General features: G+C 39.0%; 1 protein-coding gene across 1 annotated transcript in view; it reads right to left on the minus strand.

The window, feature by feature from the left end:
* Window positions 1-5889: 5889 nt before the first annotated feature.
* Window positions 5890-16308, minus strand: part of LOC103273067 (forkhead box protein N2) — a 22336-nt gene continuing 11917 nt past the window's right edge. Inside the window, exon 2 of the mRNA XM_008070522.2 lies at window positions 5890-6455. Within this exon, the coding sequence (XP_008068713.1) occupies window positions 5890-6441 (552 nt within the window). The 5' untranslated portion in view covers window positions 6442-6455. The remainder of the gene's footprint in view (window positions 6456-16308) is intronic.

A 16308-nucleotide genomic window follows, 5' to 3' on the forward strand; every position in this document is an offset into this window, starting at 1 on the left:
TTAGACTGTGGTCCGAGAAGGTGCATGGTAGAATTTCAGTCCTTTTAAATTTGCTTATGCTTGATTTGTGTCCAATTATGTGGTTGATCTTAGAATATGTTCCATGCGTTAATGACTAAAATGTGTATTCTGTGGTCTTTGGATGGAGTGTTCTGTAGGTATCAATTAAATCCATTTGGTCCAGAGTCTCATTGAGGTTCCGGATCTCCTTGCTGATTTTTTGTCCTGATGATCTGTCTAGGGTTGTGAGTGGTGTATTAAAGTCCCCAGTTATTATGGTGTTAGAGTCAATGTCTTTCTTTAGTTTTATGAATGTTGGTGCACCTATGTTGGGTGCATATATGTTTAGGATAGATATTTCTTGTTGATGGAGTGAACCTTTTATCATTATGTAGTGGCCCTCCGTATCTTTTTAATTTTTCATAGCTTAAATGGTATTTTGTCTGAAATTAGGATCGCGACTCCTCCTTTCTTTTGTGTTCCATTCGCCTGAAAATTTGTTTCCCATCCTCTTACTTTGAGTCTGTATATGTCCTTTCTAGTGAGATGGGTCTCTTGAAGGCAGAATATTGTTGCCTGGTGATATTTTATCCATTTTGTCATTCTATGTCTTTTCAGTGGTGCGTTTAGTCCATTCACATTCAGACTAATTATTGAAATGTAAGAGTTCGTCCCTATCATGGGGTTCTTATTGAGTTGTTGTTCTTCCACTTGGTTTTGTCTTTTTTTTTTGTCTTTCTTTTGGTTTTGGGGTTGGTTCGTGTATATTTTATTCTTTTCTCTGTACTCTTGTGAAGAACGTTGTTCTTTTTTCCTTTTCTTCTGTGTTTAGTACTTTCTTAAGTGTCTCATGTAGAGATGGTTTGGTGGCAGCATAAGTTCTTAGGGATTGGATATCTGGGAAAGATTTTAATTCTCCCTCACTGATGAAGCTTAGCTTGGCCAGGTAGGTTATTCTTGGTTGAAATTGTTTATCTTTTAGGACTTTGAAGATAGGGCTCCAAGATCTCCTAGCCTGCAGGGTTTCTGCAGATAAATCTGCTGCTATTCTGATTGGTCTTCTATGGCAGGTGATCTGGTCTTTTTCTCCTGCTGCCTTTAGGATTTTTTCTTTTGTGCCTACTTTATTTAGGCGAATTATTATGTGTCTAGGAGTTGGTCTTCTCATTTGTTGTCTTGCAGGGGTTCTCTGAATCTCTTGTGTTTGAATTTTTGCATCACTGATTAGATAAGGGAAGTTTTCTTGAATGATCTCATGGAAAGTTTGTTCCAATGTGGTCTCTGTTTCTCTTTCTGCCTCAGGGAGTCCGATTACTCTTTTCTAGATTCTAACTCTGGCTTTGATAGGCTTTGCAGACCAAAATCAATTAATATCACCTAACTGGGTCTCATATTTTCGGTTATAAAATAAGTAAGTTCATTAGAATAATATTTAAATTCTTTTCAAATTTAACATTCCAATAATTTAGGCATTGCAAAGGGCAGGTATCCAAGGTATCTCAGATTTCTAGCTTAGAGTCCTAGACAAATCCTGGAAGAGAGAGGAATAAAGTCCAATTCTTCACATACTGAACTTGAGATTAATCTAGAGCTAATAATTAGCTGCAAGATCTGGCCTTTAGGAGAAAGATCTGAAAATCAGAATACAGATGGCATATGAAACTATGGGAATGAATGAGGTTACCACAAAAATACTGAATCAACAAAAGAAACAAAATAGTGAATACTAGAGTTTAAATGGTGAGTGATAGAAGATGAAGAGTCCAGGCAAGTAAATAGAGAACCACAGTGTGATATAAATCAAGGAAAAGCCAGGCATGGTGGCTCATGCCTGTAATCCCAGCACTTTGGGAGGCTCAGGTGGGAGGACTGCTTGAGCCCAGGAGTTTGAGACCAGCCTAGCCAACATAGCAAGACCTCTTCTCTAAATAAATAAAAATTAAAAATCTAGCCGGGAATAGTGGCATGCATCTGTATTCCCAGCTACTTGAGAGGCTAGAACAAAAGGATCATCTGAGCCCAGGATACCAAGGCTGTGATAAGTCATAATCATGCCACTGCACTCCAGCCTGGGCAACAGAGTGAGACTCCAAAGCAAAAGAAAAAGAGAAAGTAAAAAAAAAAAAGATTAATTTCTAAAGCTAAACTTATCATATGATGCAGTTTCAAGGAGGGCAGTGATTACCAGCTGTTCAAATCCCACACTTCATTGACACTACCTCTGTTTCCATGGTACTACTGACTAACATTCCTTTGGCAAACGAACTTGGAATTGTTTAAGATAACACTGCTCTATCATTCACACTGTAAGAAGTCAAATACAGGAAAACACCATCATGCCCTTGGCTTAAAAACTTTCACCTGTCTGGGCTCGGTGGCTCAGCCTGTAATCCAAGCACTTTGGGAGGCTGAGGTGAGTGGATTGCCTGAGCCCGTGGGTTCGAGACCCGCCTGGGCAACTTGATGAGACCTCATCTCTACAATAAATCAAAAATTAGCCGGACGTGGTAGCCTGCACCTGTGGTTCCAGCTACTTGGAAGGCTGAGGTGGAAGGATCACTGGAATCCAGCAGATCGGGGCTGCGGTGGCTGGGAGCGGCCACTGCACTCCAGTCTGGGTGACAGAGTGAGATTCCAACTCAAAAAAAACAAAAGCAAAAACAAAAAAACTTTCACTTATTTGTCTTCAAAATTGAAGCCCAACAAGTTGGCAAGATATTCACCACCCTTCATGCTCTGTCTGGATCACTCTGCTCTCCTACATTTTTCCCACCCACAGAGAACACATCTACTGTCCTAGGCTCCATGCAGGATATACTATTATCTTTTGGCTTATGATGTCCTTCTAAAATGTGGTTTGTTTTTTTTCTTCAAAGGCAAACTTCTCCATGAAATTCCTCCAAATTTGCTAAATAATAAGGAATCATCTACTCCTCTGTGTTCAGGCAGCACTTCACTCATGTTGCCATTATTATATTTGTTTCCTTTTTGTAGTATGGCTAATTGTTTGCCTTATTTACTAAAACTTAAATGCCTTCAAGTCAGAATGCCCACTATACTTTACATATACCAAACTTGCAATAAATTAACTTATTTTATGTATTATATATCTTATTTGGTTGAATCTCTCCTCTTACATACATAAAGTACTTTTCCAAATTCTATATGCCTCAACCCAAAGTGTATAAACTTTTACTCAGTACAAGTTTCAGCAATATTAGATTTTCACAAATACTACTATTTTTCCATGAGCCTCTATCTGGTCCTCCACAGGAAGACTGTAGGCCAGAAGGCCTAGGACAGACACCCTTATAGATGGATATGCAGAACCTGCCAGGGCTTGAGGCTGGAGCAAGGATGAAAGGCAAAGCTCATTCACGCTCTAGTCCCTGAATGAGCACAAGGTGGAGATCAGGTGTTGTTGTGGGACAGGTACAAACTGCCTGTACCCTGGACTCTTCTCTGACACAAAGCAAAAGCCATCTGCCACTTGACTCCAGTCCCAGGCAATGGAAAACTGCTACTGGGAAAGAAGTATAAAATCCTGCTATCTCTACACTTCAATGTGCCATGTATCACTAGAGGGAGGAAATCTGTTCATGACCAAATCTTCCAATGATACAGAAGTCGGCTGCCACTGGGAAAGGGAGTGGTCACTCACTTGTTCCCAAGACCTCCCTCTAATAGCAAGCAGTTTACCTACCATGATGGGAATTAACAGGAAATTGGCCTCAACTCTAGAATAGCACTGTCCAATAAGACTGTCTGTGATAAGAGAAATATCCTACAGTTGTGTTCAATATGCCAGCCACTAGCTACATGTGGATAACTAGACTCTATACTGAACAGCTCTAGACTCTATATTGAACAGAGCCTGTTTAAGACTGAAGGTAACCAAGTATGGTGGCTCATGCCTTTAATCCCAGCACTTTGGGAGGCCAAGACAGGAGATTTGCTTGAGCCCAGGAGTTCAAGACTAGCCAGGGCAATATAGTGAGACCCTGTATCCACACACACACACACAAAATTAGCAAGTGTGGTGGCACACATCTGTCATCCCAGCTACTTGGGAAGCTGATGCAGGAGGATCACTTGAGCCCAGGAAGTTAAAGCAAGCCATGATCGTGCCACTGCACACCACTCTGGAAAGCAGTGACACCCTGGCTCAAAACAAAACAAAAGATAAAGCTGGAAGAGAGAGTCTCATCTTAACCTCTCCAAGAGCCTTCCTCCAAGTAACAAGCAACAGCAATCTATTGCTATAAGGCAAGAGTACAGAGATATTCCTACCTCTCTCCCAACCCCAAATGTGGCACAAGCTGAAAGATGAAGGTGTAGTAGCAACGCTGACAAAAAAATCATCTGGCCAGGCACAGTGGCTCAAGCCTGTAATTCCAGCACTTTGGGAGGGAGGCCGAGGCGAGAGGATTGCCTGAGCCCAGGGGTTTAAGGTTTAAGACCAGCCTGAGCAACTTGATGAGACCTCATCTCTACAATACATCAAAAAATTAGCCAGGTGTGGTAGCATGCACCTGTAGTTTTGGCTACTTGGAAGGCTGAGGCAAAGAATTGCCTGAGCCCAGCAGGTTGAGGCTGCACTCCAGCCTGGGCCACAGAGTAAGACTCTGACTCAAAAAATAAAAACTTAAAAAAAAAAATCATCTGATACTCCATGCCTCACTCTAAAGTATTGGCAGTTCATTTCTGTAGGAATCTGAAGACTGTGGTGTACTGAAGGTAACTATAGTAACCACAATACTCAAACTGCTCAAATACCGATTAGACTGATCAATACCTACATAAGTAGAGGCATGTCTATTTCTGGGTAGAAATGTTATTTACCTCAGTGGCTCCCTTTTTTAAAAAACAATGTCTGAGATTCAATCCAAAATTATGAAACACACACAAAAAGAGATAAAATAGTCAACAAAACCAGACACAGAGATGGACCAGATATAGAAGCTATCCAGACCGACATTATAATCATAGTTATGACTAATGTTTATGGATCGAGTGGGGAAACTTTACCAGAAATGACATAAATATTAGAAATACAAAATATGAAGAAGTCGAGAGAGAGAGACAGAGAGAGAGAGAGAGAGAGAGAGAGAGAGAGAGAGAAAGAGACTTCTCATCAGAAACTATGGAAGCCAAAAGACAATAAATCATCTTTAAAATACTAAAAGAAAAGAATGTCAGCCTAGACTTCTATACCTACTCCCCACAAAAAGGTTTTTTAAAAAAATCATCAGTAGACCTGAACATGAGTATTAAAATACATTTCTCCAAGCAAAAGGAATTGATCCAAATAGGGCATGAGGGGTCAGGCAACTTTTATGTAGAGCCAGTAAATAAGTGAAATGATGGATTATGATAAAGTTATCTACTGAAAACTATAGCAGCCACTAACTCTAAAATAAAGCAAAGGAATAAACAAATCAATAGTAGATATAAAGTTGAATCACACACAAAAATACTCAACTCCAATAAAAGGCAGAAAGAGTGGTAAAAAGAATAGACAGAACAAAGAGAAAACAAACACCAAGGTGATGGATTTTAAATACAATCAAAACAATTACATTAATGTAAATAGTCACACTGAATAAATAAGAATCATATACTAATACAGTTACATGAATACTACAGAAACTAGGAATAGAAAATTAGAACACTAAAAAGACTAATCTATATACCTACGTAGATAACATAATTCTGTTAATTTTACAACAATATTTAAGCAAATCTGAAAAATCTCAAATGAAAGCAAATAAACTAATATGATTAAGCTTAGCTGAAGTAATATGACCTTTTCTGGGGCCTCTCCTGATCTCCCCATATTTAAGGACTCCATGCCAGTTCATTCCCCCACCTCACCAAATATAGCAATGTTCATAAAACACTGACCTTGCCATGGCTTCTTTCCACTTTCTGAAAACATTTATTCAGGGACAGATTATGTCGAACAGAATTCTTCCAACCTGTTGGCGCAGTAGCAAAATATGGGAAACGGTCCAGAATCCAGGTATAAATTTCTTTGACAGGCAAACATTTATTTGGAGAGTGTTCAATAGCCATATAAATCAGAAGACTAAATGAGTATGGGGGCTTTGAAGTTGCTGATTTTTTTTCTGGGTTCTGGTAGCAAGATGGTCCAAAGGATGGCACATCATCTCCCTCTATGTCATACAATGGACTAACAATTGGAAGGCCCTCACTTCCGAGGCTGAAGTTTGTTAGAAGATTAGTACTTTCATGAAGCCAGTTCAAGTTTGTGAGTTCATCATCTGCTGACTCACTGTCCACTAGAGTGGCCTTTGGCCTGGCAGCATCAACAGCTTCAGGCAAGCTTCCCATTTTGTAAATCTGGCTTAATCCTGCAATCTTTTCAGCTCCTGGGGTTTCAGCTCTCTTATCTGGAGTCATTCCAATTACTGGACCCATTTACTCTTACAGTTCTGCAACAAAGGAAACAATTATCAGTCAATGTAATACTTTAGATTCTTAAACTTTGGTGATATTGAGATATGTATTAATAAAATTAGAAAAAGTTTGTCGTCAATTATCCACTTAATATTTAAATACAATATTTGTGGAATGAAGATACTAGTGGTTATAATACAAGGAATAAAACTTATTTCATATTATTTGAAATGGCTGAAAATAAAATGCAGCTTGACAGTACCATATGTTTGAGTGGCACTTATAAAATAAAACCATGTATTTTTAATACTTAGTAAAGTACCCAGCCCACAATCACCACCTGATTAAGTAGTAGGTATTATTACTAAAATTGAACGCTACTTCTTTGAATTATGAAACGACATGTATTTTAAGGATCTATGATTTTACTATAATAGTCACACATATGGCTCAATCCTGAAAATAAACAAATTTGAAATATTTTTCAAGCAATAATTCTAAATAAACCCTTTCTTCAAATTAGAAATATTTACCACAAAGAGATAAGCCACTTATAATATTTTTATAACATCATACTAAAAAAGTAACATTATTATTACTTATTCATTTTTAAGTGACATGATAATAATATATTCATGGATACAATGTGATATTATGATACATATAAACACTGAAAAACTATTAGATCAGGTTAATTAACATATCCATCACTTCAAATACTTATTTCTCTTTGTGGTGAAAAAATGTAAAATGTACTCTTTTAAGAATTTTGAGATATACATTATTATTAATTATAGTTACCATACTAAACAACAGCTCACTAGAACTTGTTCCCTCTGTTCGAAAACTCTGTACCCTTTGACTAACATTTCTCCTTTCTCTTTCCACCCTCTTCCTCCCCTAACTCCTCATCCCCTGTATCTGGTAACCAGCATTCTACTTTCTACTTCTAAGAGTCTAACAAGATAATATTTCTTATTCCCTAAATTCATCATCAGTTAAATTAGATTTACTGTAACTTTATTATTTCTTGTGTAAATTCTAGTGTAATTCTCTGGTCAGGTGCAGTGGCTCACACCTGTAATCCCAGCTGTTTGGAAGGCTGAGGCAAAGGGATTGCCTGAGCCCAGGGCTACAAGACCAGCCTGGGCAACTTGGTGAGACCTCGTCTCTAAAATAAATTAAAAAATTAGTCAGGCATGGTGGCATGTACCTGCAGTTCCAACTATTGGAAGGCTGAGGCAGAAGGATCACCCGAGCCGAGGAGCGTGAGGTTGTGGTGGCCATGAGTGTGCACTCCAGCCTGAGCAATAGAGGGAGACTCTAACTCAATTTAAAAAAACAAAAACAAAAAAACAACTCTGCATTCTCATCAAATATTGATATCCCAAGGCTGACACCTTCTTAGTAAGGTCATGGTATTTTCAAGAAGGCGGGGAAAAAGTTGCTTCTAAAGTATCACTTTTTATTTCTATTTTCTCATATGATTTTTGCTTTGCTTTTAAAATACACTTTAATTCAAAGACCTTATCATGGAAAAGTAACAGGCCAGAGTGGAAAGTGATAGACTAATATGCTATTTAATCCATTTTCAGTGGCACAAAGATACCTCATTTTGCTAGGCACAATGGCTAATGCCTGCTATCCCAGCACTTTGGGAGGTAGAGGTGAAAGATCACTTGAACCCAGGAATTTGAAACCAGCCTGGGCAACATAGCGAGACTTCATCTCTACAAAAAATAAAAAAATTGGTCAGGTGTGGTGGCATGCGCCTGTAGTCCGTCAGGGATCCCCAACTCCAGGGGCCGGGTACCAATACCAGTCCATGGCCTGGTAGGAACTGGACCACACAACAGAGGGTGAGCCATGTGTGAGCAAAGCTTCATCTGTATTTACAGCTGCTCCCCATCGCTCACATTACCGCCTAAGCTGTCTCCCGTTAGGTCAGCACTGAAAAGTGGCTTACATTTCCAACATCCCACCTCTGTGAACAGTAACCAAAACGAGATTACGGAGTAGACTGAACATAAGCAACATACTCCGGTAGTTACTGTCTCCCATCACCCCCAGATGGGACCATCTAGTTGCAGGAAAATAAGTTCAGGGCTCCCACTGGTTACATCATGGCAAGTTGTATAATTATTTCATTATATATTACAATGTAAAAAGAATAGAAATAAAGTACACAATAAATGCAACGTGCTTGAATCATCCCAAAACTACCCCTACCCCAGTCCTCAGAGAAATTGTCTTCCATGAAACCGGTTCCTGATGCCAAAAAGGTCAGGGACTGCTGATAACAGCTACTCAGGAGGCTGAGGTGAAACGATCACCTGAGTCCAGGAGGTCGGGGATGGGGTGAGCTGTGACTGTGCCACTGCACTCCTGCCCTGACTAGATGATAGATAGATAGATAGATAGATAGATAGATAGATAGATAGATAGATAGATAGATATAAAGATATCACATTTCTAAATTTAGTGAAAAACCTTCTATTATCCAATTTCATCTATTCATGTTTGTGTAACTAAAATGAGGGGACGTACCTCCAGTTTTATTTTGCTTAGGACATGGCTGGCGGGTTACTGCAAGAATTATGAAACTGGTCAATTTTACATCCAGAACATTCTGTCTGGGTCCTGGTAGCTATCACTAGATATAGACAGTCTCAGAGCACTCAATTAGCAATAGCATTAGCTAATATTTTTCTGGCCAGACATTATGCTAAACACTTTACATATGATATCTCAATTAACCATAAATTAAACTCTATAAAGCAGGCACTATCATTAACTCAATTTTATAGATGAGGAAAATGAATCAGAGGTTAAGCATCCTGTTTAAGATTGCCTGACTAATAAGTGGAACCATCAGAATTTAAACCCAGACAAACTGACTTCAGAAACCAAACTAATCACAATGAAAAATGGCAACAGTGTACGCATATCACCTATGAATATCAATGACCTAAATCCTAATCATTTAAAATCCTGTCAGAATTCTCCCCATATCCAATTCTTATCTCTCTCATGTACACTTATAACTTGAAACACTAAGACATTTGTAACAAGGAAAAGCTCAAAGTGTAACAAATTTGGTTTTTATTTCAATCATGTATGAAAACCACATATACATAAACATTCATACATGCGAACACACAATATATTTCATAGCTGATATCCTGTCCTTTGTACGTGGCCAAATTATTCCCTTTATTATCAAAGTGTCTTTATCCAAAAGACTTTAAAAGTGATGAATGGGAATTTGTTGGCTAAGTAAAGTCTTGCTTCCTTTTTTAAAAAAATAATCTTAGCCGGGCTCAGTGGCTCAGCCTGTAATCCCGCGCCTTTGGGAGGCTAAGGTGAATGGGTTGCCTGAGCCTGTGGGTTCGAGACTGCCTGGGAAGCGAGACCTCATCTCTACAATAAATCAAAAAATTAGCCGGGCGTGGTAGCGCGCACCTGTAATTCTGGCTACTTGGAAGGCTGAGGCGGAAGGATCGCCGGAGCCCAGCAGGTCGAGGCTCTGGTGGCCGGGAGCGGCCACTGCACTCCAGTCTGGATGACAGAGTGAGACTCCAACTCAAAAAAAATTAATAATAATAATAATCTTTAGTGTACACCATGTCCAATTAAAAAAGGGAATGATTAATTTCTAATGTTTCATTTTTGCCTTTTCACTGAAATCTCCATTGACCCTCCTTTACATATAGAATAGAAAATACCAAACAGTGACTAACATTTACTGAGAGTTTACAATACTACAGACTATGTTACAGGCCTTAAAATACATCAACTCTGCTTACTCTGAAGTACTACTTAGTTTTATGTATGTCCTTTCTTTTCAACTGTGAATTCTATGAAGGGCAAAAATCTTTTACTTCTGTATTCCTAATGAATCTTATAAAAATGTTGTGTATGAGTAGGCACACAAATCATAATTTTAGACTGAAATGAACTTATAATCAACACAAATTATGTCTATTCTGTAAGAAATGCTGTGCCAACTATCTTTAAGAGTCTTTTTGACCAGGCTCGGTGGCTCAGCCTGTAATCCCAGCACTCTGAGAGGCTGAGGTGAGTGGATCGCCTGAGCCCGCGGGTTGGAGACCCACCTGGGCAACTTGGCGAGACCTCATCTCTACAATAAATCAAAATTTAGCCAGGTGTGGTAGCGAATGCCTGTAGTTCCAGCTACTTGGAAGCCTGAGGTGGAAGGATCGCCGGAGCCCAGCAGGTCAAGGCTGCAGTGGTCAGGAGCAGTCACTGCACTCCAGTCTGGGTGACAGGGTGAGACTCCAATTAAAAAAAAAAAAAAGTTATTTTATTTTAGAAACGATTTCTTAATGGTAGGAAATACCTAGATGGTAACAATCAGAAAACTGAAATTCATTGTTGAGAGTAAGGAAATGGAAGTGAAGTAAGCCAATTGCCTAAGGTTCTAAAGTTAATAAAATGTATAGTGAAAATTATATATAAGAGGCTATTCAATATCCAAATTTCTGGCCATTAATTAGAGTGATTCTCAATCCCTTAAGGGACTCTTGTATTAGTATAACAGATGCTTAAAAATTAGTCTTTTGGTAGTTATTGACTAAATTTTCTCACCAGAAACTAATTTAAATGGTTGCACATGTTATTCCCCTGAATTATAAGGTTAGAATAAAATTCCATTACTTTAAGATATAATACAATATTATGGCAGAAAATATGTCAAATAGTTACACAAAGTGTAAATCTAAGTAAAGTTTGAAAATCAAGTACTAGCCGGGCTCGGTGGCTCAGCCTGTAATCCCTTGCCTTTGGGAGACTGAGTGAGTGGATTGCCTGAGCCCGCGGGTTCGAGACCCGCCTGGGCAGGCGAGACCTCATCTCTACAATAAATAAAAAAAAAATTAGCCAGGCGTGGTAGCAAGCGCCTGTAATTCCAGCTACTTGGAAGGCTGAGGCGGAAGGATCACCAGAGCCCAGCAGGTCGAGGCTGCTGTGGCCAGGAGCAGCCACTGCACTCCTGTCTGGGCGACAGAGTGAGACTCCAACTCAAAACAAACAAACAAACAAAAAATCAAGTTCTGACATTGAAAAGTTGATATTATTTTAGTAAGGTCTGAAATATCACTGTATTTTCAAGAAGAAAAAAAAGCTGTTTCTTTTTTTTTTTTTTTGAGTTAGAGTCTCTTACTCTGTCACCCAGGTTGGAGTGCAGTGGCACACTCACGGCCACCGCAGCCTTGACCTGCTGGGCTCATGTGATCCTTCTCCTTCAGCCTTCCAAGTAGCTGGAACTACAGGCGTGCGCCATCACTCCTGACTAATTTTTTGATTTATTGTACAGACGAGGTCTCACCAAGTTGCCCAGGCTGATCTCGAACCCCTGGATGCAGGCAATTCTCTTGCCTCTGCCTCCCAAAGTGCTGGGATTACAGGTGTGAGCCACTGGGCCTGGCCAAAAGAGCTGTTTATATACTATCCTTTTAGAACACGAAGTCCACCACAATGAATAAACAGGCAAATGATCTTTTCTCACACATTAAATAAATACAAATAGCAAACAAATATGTTAAAAAATATTCAATTTCAGCCCGGCTCAGTGGCTCAGCCTGTAATCCCGCGCCTTGGGAGGCTGAGGTGAGTGAAGTGCCTGAGCCCGCGGGTTCGAGACTCGCCTGGGAAACTTGGTGAGACCTCATCTCTACAATAAAAAAAAAAAAAAAATTAGCCAGGTGTGGTAGCACACACCTGTAGTCCAGCTACTTGGAAGGCTGAGGCAGAAGGATCACCGGAGCCCAGTAGGTCGAGGCTGTGGTGGCCAGGAGCGGCCACTGCACTCCAGTCTGGGCAACAGAGTGAGACTCAAACTCAAAAAAAAAAAAAATTCAATTTCACTAATGGCCAAGGAAATACAAGACAAAAATGTGATATTAAATGTAATGTACTTAGCACAGCACCTGGTATATAGTAAACACAAATATTAGTAATAAAAATAACAAGATCTATTTTTGCCCAAACTAGCAATGGTTAAAAATATATATAATAAGCAATTTTGGGCAAGGACCTGGGGCCATTTTAGAAAGTTAACTGGCAATATGAAGAACTGTTTAAAAATTCATATTATTTGACCCAACAAGTCCATGTATGAGTCACTTTGGAGAAATAATCCTATACAGAGAAAAAGATATTCCCCTCTCCCTCCCAGTCCACAGTGGACAGTGGGCAGGGGAGAAGGGGTCAGAGACACACAAATGTTCATCCAAGAATTATTAAAGATAATAAAAAACTATAAACAATTTACATATCCTATAATAGAAAAATGGTAAACTAAAGCTATCTATTCAATCTAATACTTGGTAGCCATTAAAAATGACTATCTTGAAGGCTGTGAAATAAAAAAGCTTATAAAAACTGGTGTAAAAGTAAAAATATACAAATAAGGAATGGTGGTTTATATTACTAACTTGGTAATATTTTGTTGTGCTATTTTCTAGTTTTTGTTGAATGTGTTTATTATTTTTATAGTTTAAAATTAAAAGAATAAACTCAAGGGAGCAATGGCTGTGCTAGATCATTTTTAGATGCATTTCCATTTCACACACACACACAAAATCAAATCACAAAAAGGTTATGAACTTATCAAAGGTTGCAAGTCAAAAAAAGAAGCAAGTCAAGCACAGTGCCTCATACCCATAGATCCCAGCACTTGAGGCCAAGATGAGAAGATTGCTTGAGTCCAGGAGTTTGAGAACAGCGAGGCACCGTAGCAAGACCCTGTCTCTACAAAGAACAGCGAGGCACCAGAGCAAGACCTTGTCTCTACAAACAATAAACTTAGCCAAGTGTGGTGGTACACGCTTAATCCCAACTACTCGGAAGGTTGAGGGGGAAGGGTCACCTGAGCCCAGGAGATCAAGGCCGGGGTGAGCTGTGATTGTGCCACTGCAACTCCAGCCTGGGCAACAAAGTGAAATCCTGACTCAAAAAAATCCCCCAAAACAGAAGCCACCTCCTATATTCTTAGTACAGCTTGTTCTGTTACAAAGCTTTTCCGTAACATGAATTAGCTCATTGGTAAACAGGGAAATAATCTAAGTATAATGTAAAAATCACATTGGTTTCTACATGATTTTTCTCAGCCTATGCTTCTGCAATACTAAATAACAATTGCTGAACCCAAAATAGACTAACACAGTGGAAAGCAGCAAGCTGCTGAAAATACAGTACTATACACAATTCTCATTCAGCCCATGTTCTTCCTCTTGGCACAGCTTGGCCACATGCTCTTTCTTAGAAGTGCTTAATGAGCTCTTCTCTCCAAATCTTTATGTATTTTACCCTGGCTTCTAAAACCCTGTAGCTACAACTCTTTCTTGCATACTGCTCATCCTCCTTTTTTTTTTTTTAAATACTAGTTGATTGTAGTATTTATTTGTGACAAATTTAATATGTTTCTAAATATTCTAGTATTCTCACTAGGATTTATTTTTGACAGCATTATGGTTACAAAGCTGCATGTTTTGGGTGAGCTGGTCCATCAGCTGTTCACAATTTTAGTGTTTTCGGGAATATATAAATATGTAATATTACCACAAAAAAGTTTGTATATTTCACAACAAAACTAATAAACTTTTTGAAAATTCTAGTTTTATGAGAAACTGCATCTTAAAATGAGCTGAAACCATTTACTAGCAAAGCGTTAATAATATGCATAGGCCGGGCTCGGTGGCTCAGCCTGTAATCCCAGTGCTTTGGGAGGCCGAGGTGAGTGGATTGCCTGAGTCTGCGGGTTCAAGACCTGCCTGGGCAACTTGGCGAGACCTCATCTCTACAGTAAATTAAAAAATTAGCCAGGCGTGGTAGCATGTGCCTGTAGTTCCAGCTACTTGGAAGGCTGAGGTGGAAGGATCGCCGGAGGCCAGCAGGTCGAGGCTGCGATGGCCAGGAGCGGCCACTGCACTCCAGTCTGGGCGACAGAGTGAGACTCCAACTCAAAAAATAAGAAGAAGAATATGCACAGTTAGTTTGCTTCCTAAAGTAAAACACATATAGTACTAAAAGGAAACTCAGACTAGTGATGTAATACCTCTTATTAATATTTTAAGAATATTTCACAAGCCATATATGCTATACATAATAAATATCACCCCCCAAAAAAAGCATTTGAGGCCAAGATAATATGATGTGGCATTTGAAAAATATACTCTAAGGCCCAGTGCGGTGGCTCACACCTATAATCCTAGCACTTTGGGAGGGTGAGGTGAGAGGACTGCCTGAGCCCACACGTTCGAGACCAGTCTGCGCAACTTGGCAAGACCTCATCTCTACAATAAATCAAAAAGTTAGCCAGGTGTGACAGCACATGCCTGTAGTCCAGCTACTTGGAAAGTTGAAGTAGAAGGATCGCCTGAGTCCAGCAGGTTGAGGACACAATGGCCATGAGCGTGCCACTGCACTCAAGCCTGGGTGACAGGGTGAGAGTCTGACTCAAAAAAAAAAATGTATTCTAGCACTTTAGGGGTATAACTGGCTTAACTCAAGTAATTAATACTACTAATAAACCAATTTCTAGAGCCCAGACATTGCTACCCAAAAATGTAGATAAATGTACTAGTTTTAGCAAAGTACACATTTGTGTTCAGACTCCAAATCTTCCACATTTTTAAAAGTAAAAAATGTCGTCTCAAAAGAATTTTAAAACTAGAGAGTTGGAAACAAATCCAGTGCAATTACCCTAGAACCCATTGAGTCCTTCACTGTGTACCTGCCATTGTGGTATCTTGAGAAGAGGGCTTGGGATTTACGTGTACCATTTTCTTCATAGCTGTGCACTCATGTATCTCACAAGGTATCTAACAGAGATGTGCACATCTGAATATTTTGTTTAACAATATAGTGATATTCTACTCTAAGACAAGAAAAATACTGTTCTCTGATCATTTCCCAAAAGGTCAAAGGAAAGCATTTTTGCTTAGGGTGGTATTAGCACTGGTAAGAGAAATGCTTTATAGAGACAAAATAAGGAAAACTACGCCATAAAATTTTCAGTATTACCTAAAACAACATACTACATTACAGAGGATTAGATGCATTACATTGATAGTCTTTTTGCCCAAACTAAGGAACCTACTAAACACAATGACCAGATTTTTAAAACTTATTTTATTTTTCCATACTTTCAATTGATTACATTAAAGACTGAGGAAAACAAAAAGTTTTTTCTTTATACTTTTCCCAGATGTTAGGATCTCTAAACGCTATTTAGCCTTCAATGTTTTTAAAAAATATTATATAAAATTGAATTTATATGGAATCCATTCTGGAACTTGCTTTCCCCCCACCAGATTCATTATCATTATTGCAGTAGTAACTCATTTTTATAGCCTAGCCACTTTGTGAATATTCAAAACTCCTTACACTGTAAAGGAATATTTTATTGCTTATGTTTGGGGCTATGACAAGTAGTACTGCTATGGAAATCCTCGTTCGTATCACCTGGAATGTAAGTGTCAAGAATTTTTCTTGGATATATACCTAAAAGTACTATATAGGTCAAGAAGTAGAATTACTGGGTCACAGGATATTCTTCAACTTTAGCTGATGACAAACTGCTTTCCAAAAATGGCTGAATCAGTTGCTCCGTGTACTTGCCAAAATTGTTTTTTGCCAATCTGATGACTATGAAATTTTATCTCCTTGTAGTTTTAATTTCCATTTCCCAGATCAGTAATGGGGTTGAACATCTATTCACTCATATGTGTGTGTGTGCGTGCACATGTGTATATATGCCATTTAGATTTCCTTTCCTATAAAATATCTATTGAAGTCTTGCACCCAATTTTCTTCTTTTTTTTTTTTTTTTTGAGTTGGAGTCTCACTCGGTCGCCCAGACTGGAG

The sequence above is a fragment of the Carlito syrichta genome, unplaced genomic scaffold, assembly GCF_000164805.1.
Source record: "Carlito syrichta isolate Samal-C Ts95f unplaced genomic scaffold, Tarsius_syrichta-2.0.1 Scaffold313473, whole genome shotgun sequence".
NCBI classification, from domain to species: Eukaryota; Metazoa; Chordata; class Mammalia; order Primates; family Tarsiidae; genus Carlito; species Carlito syrichta.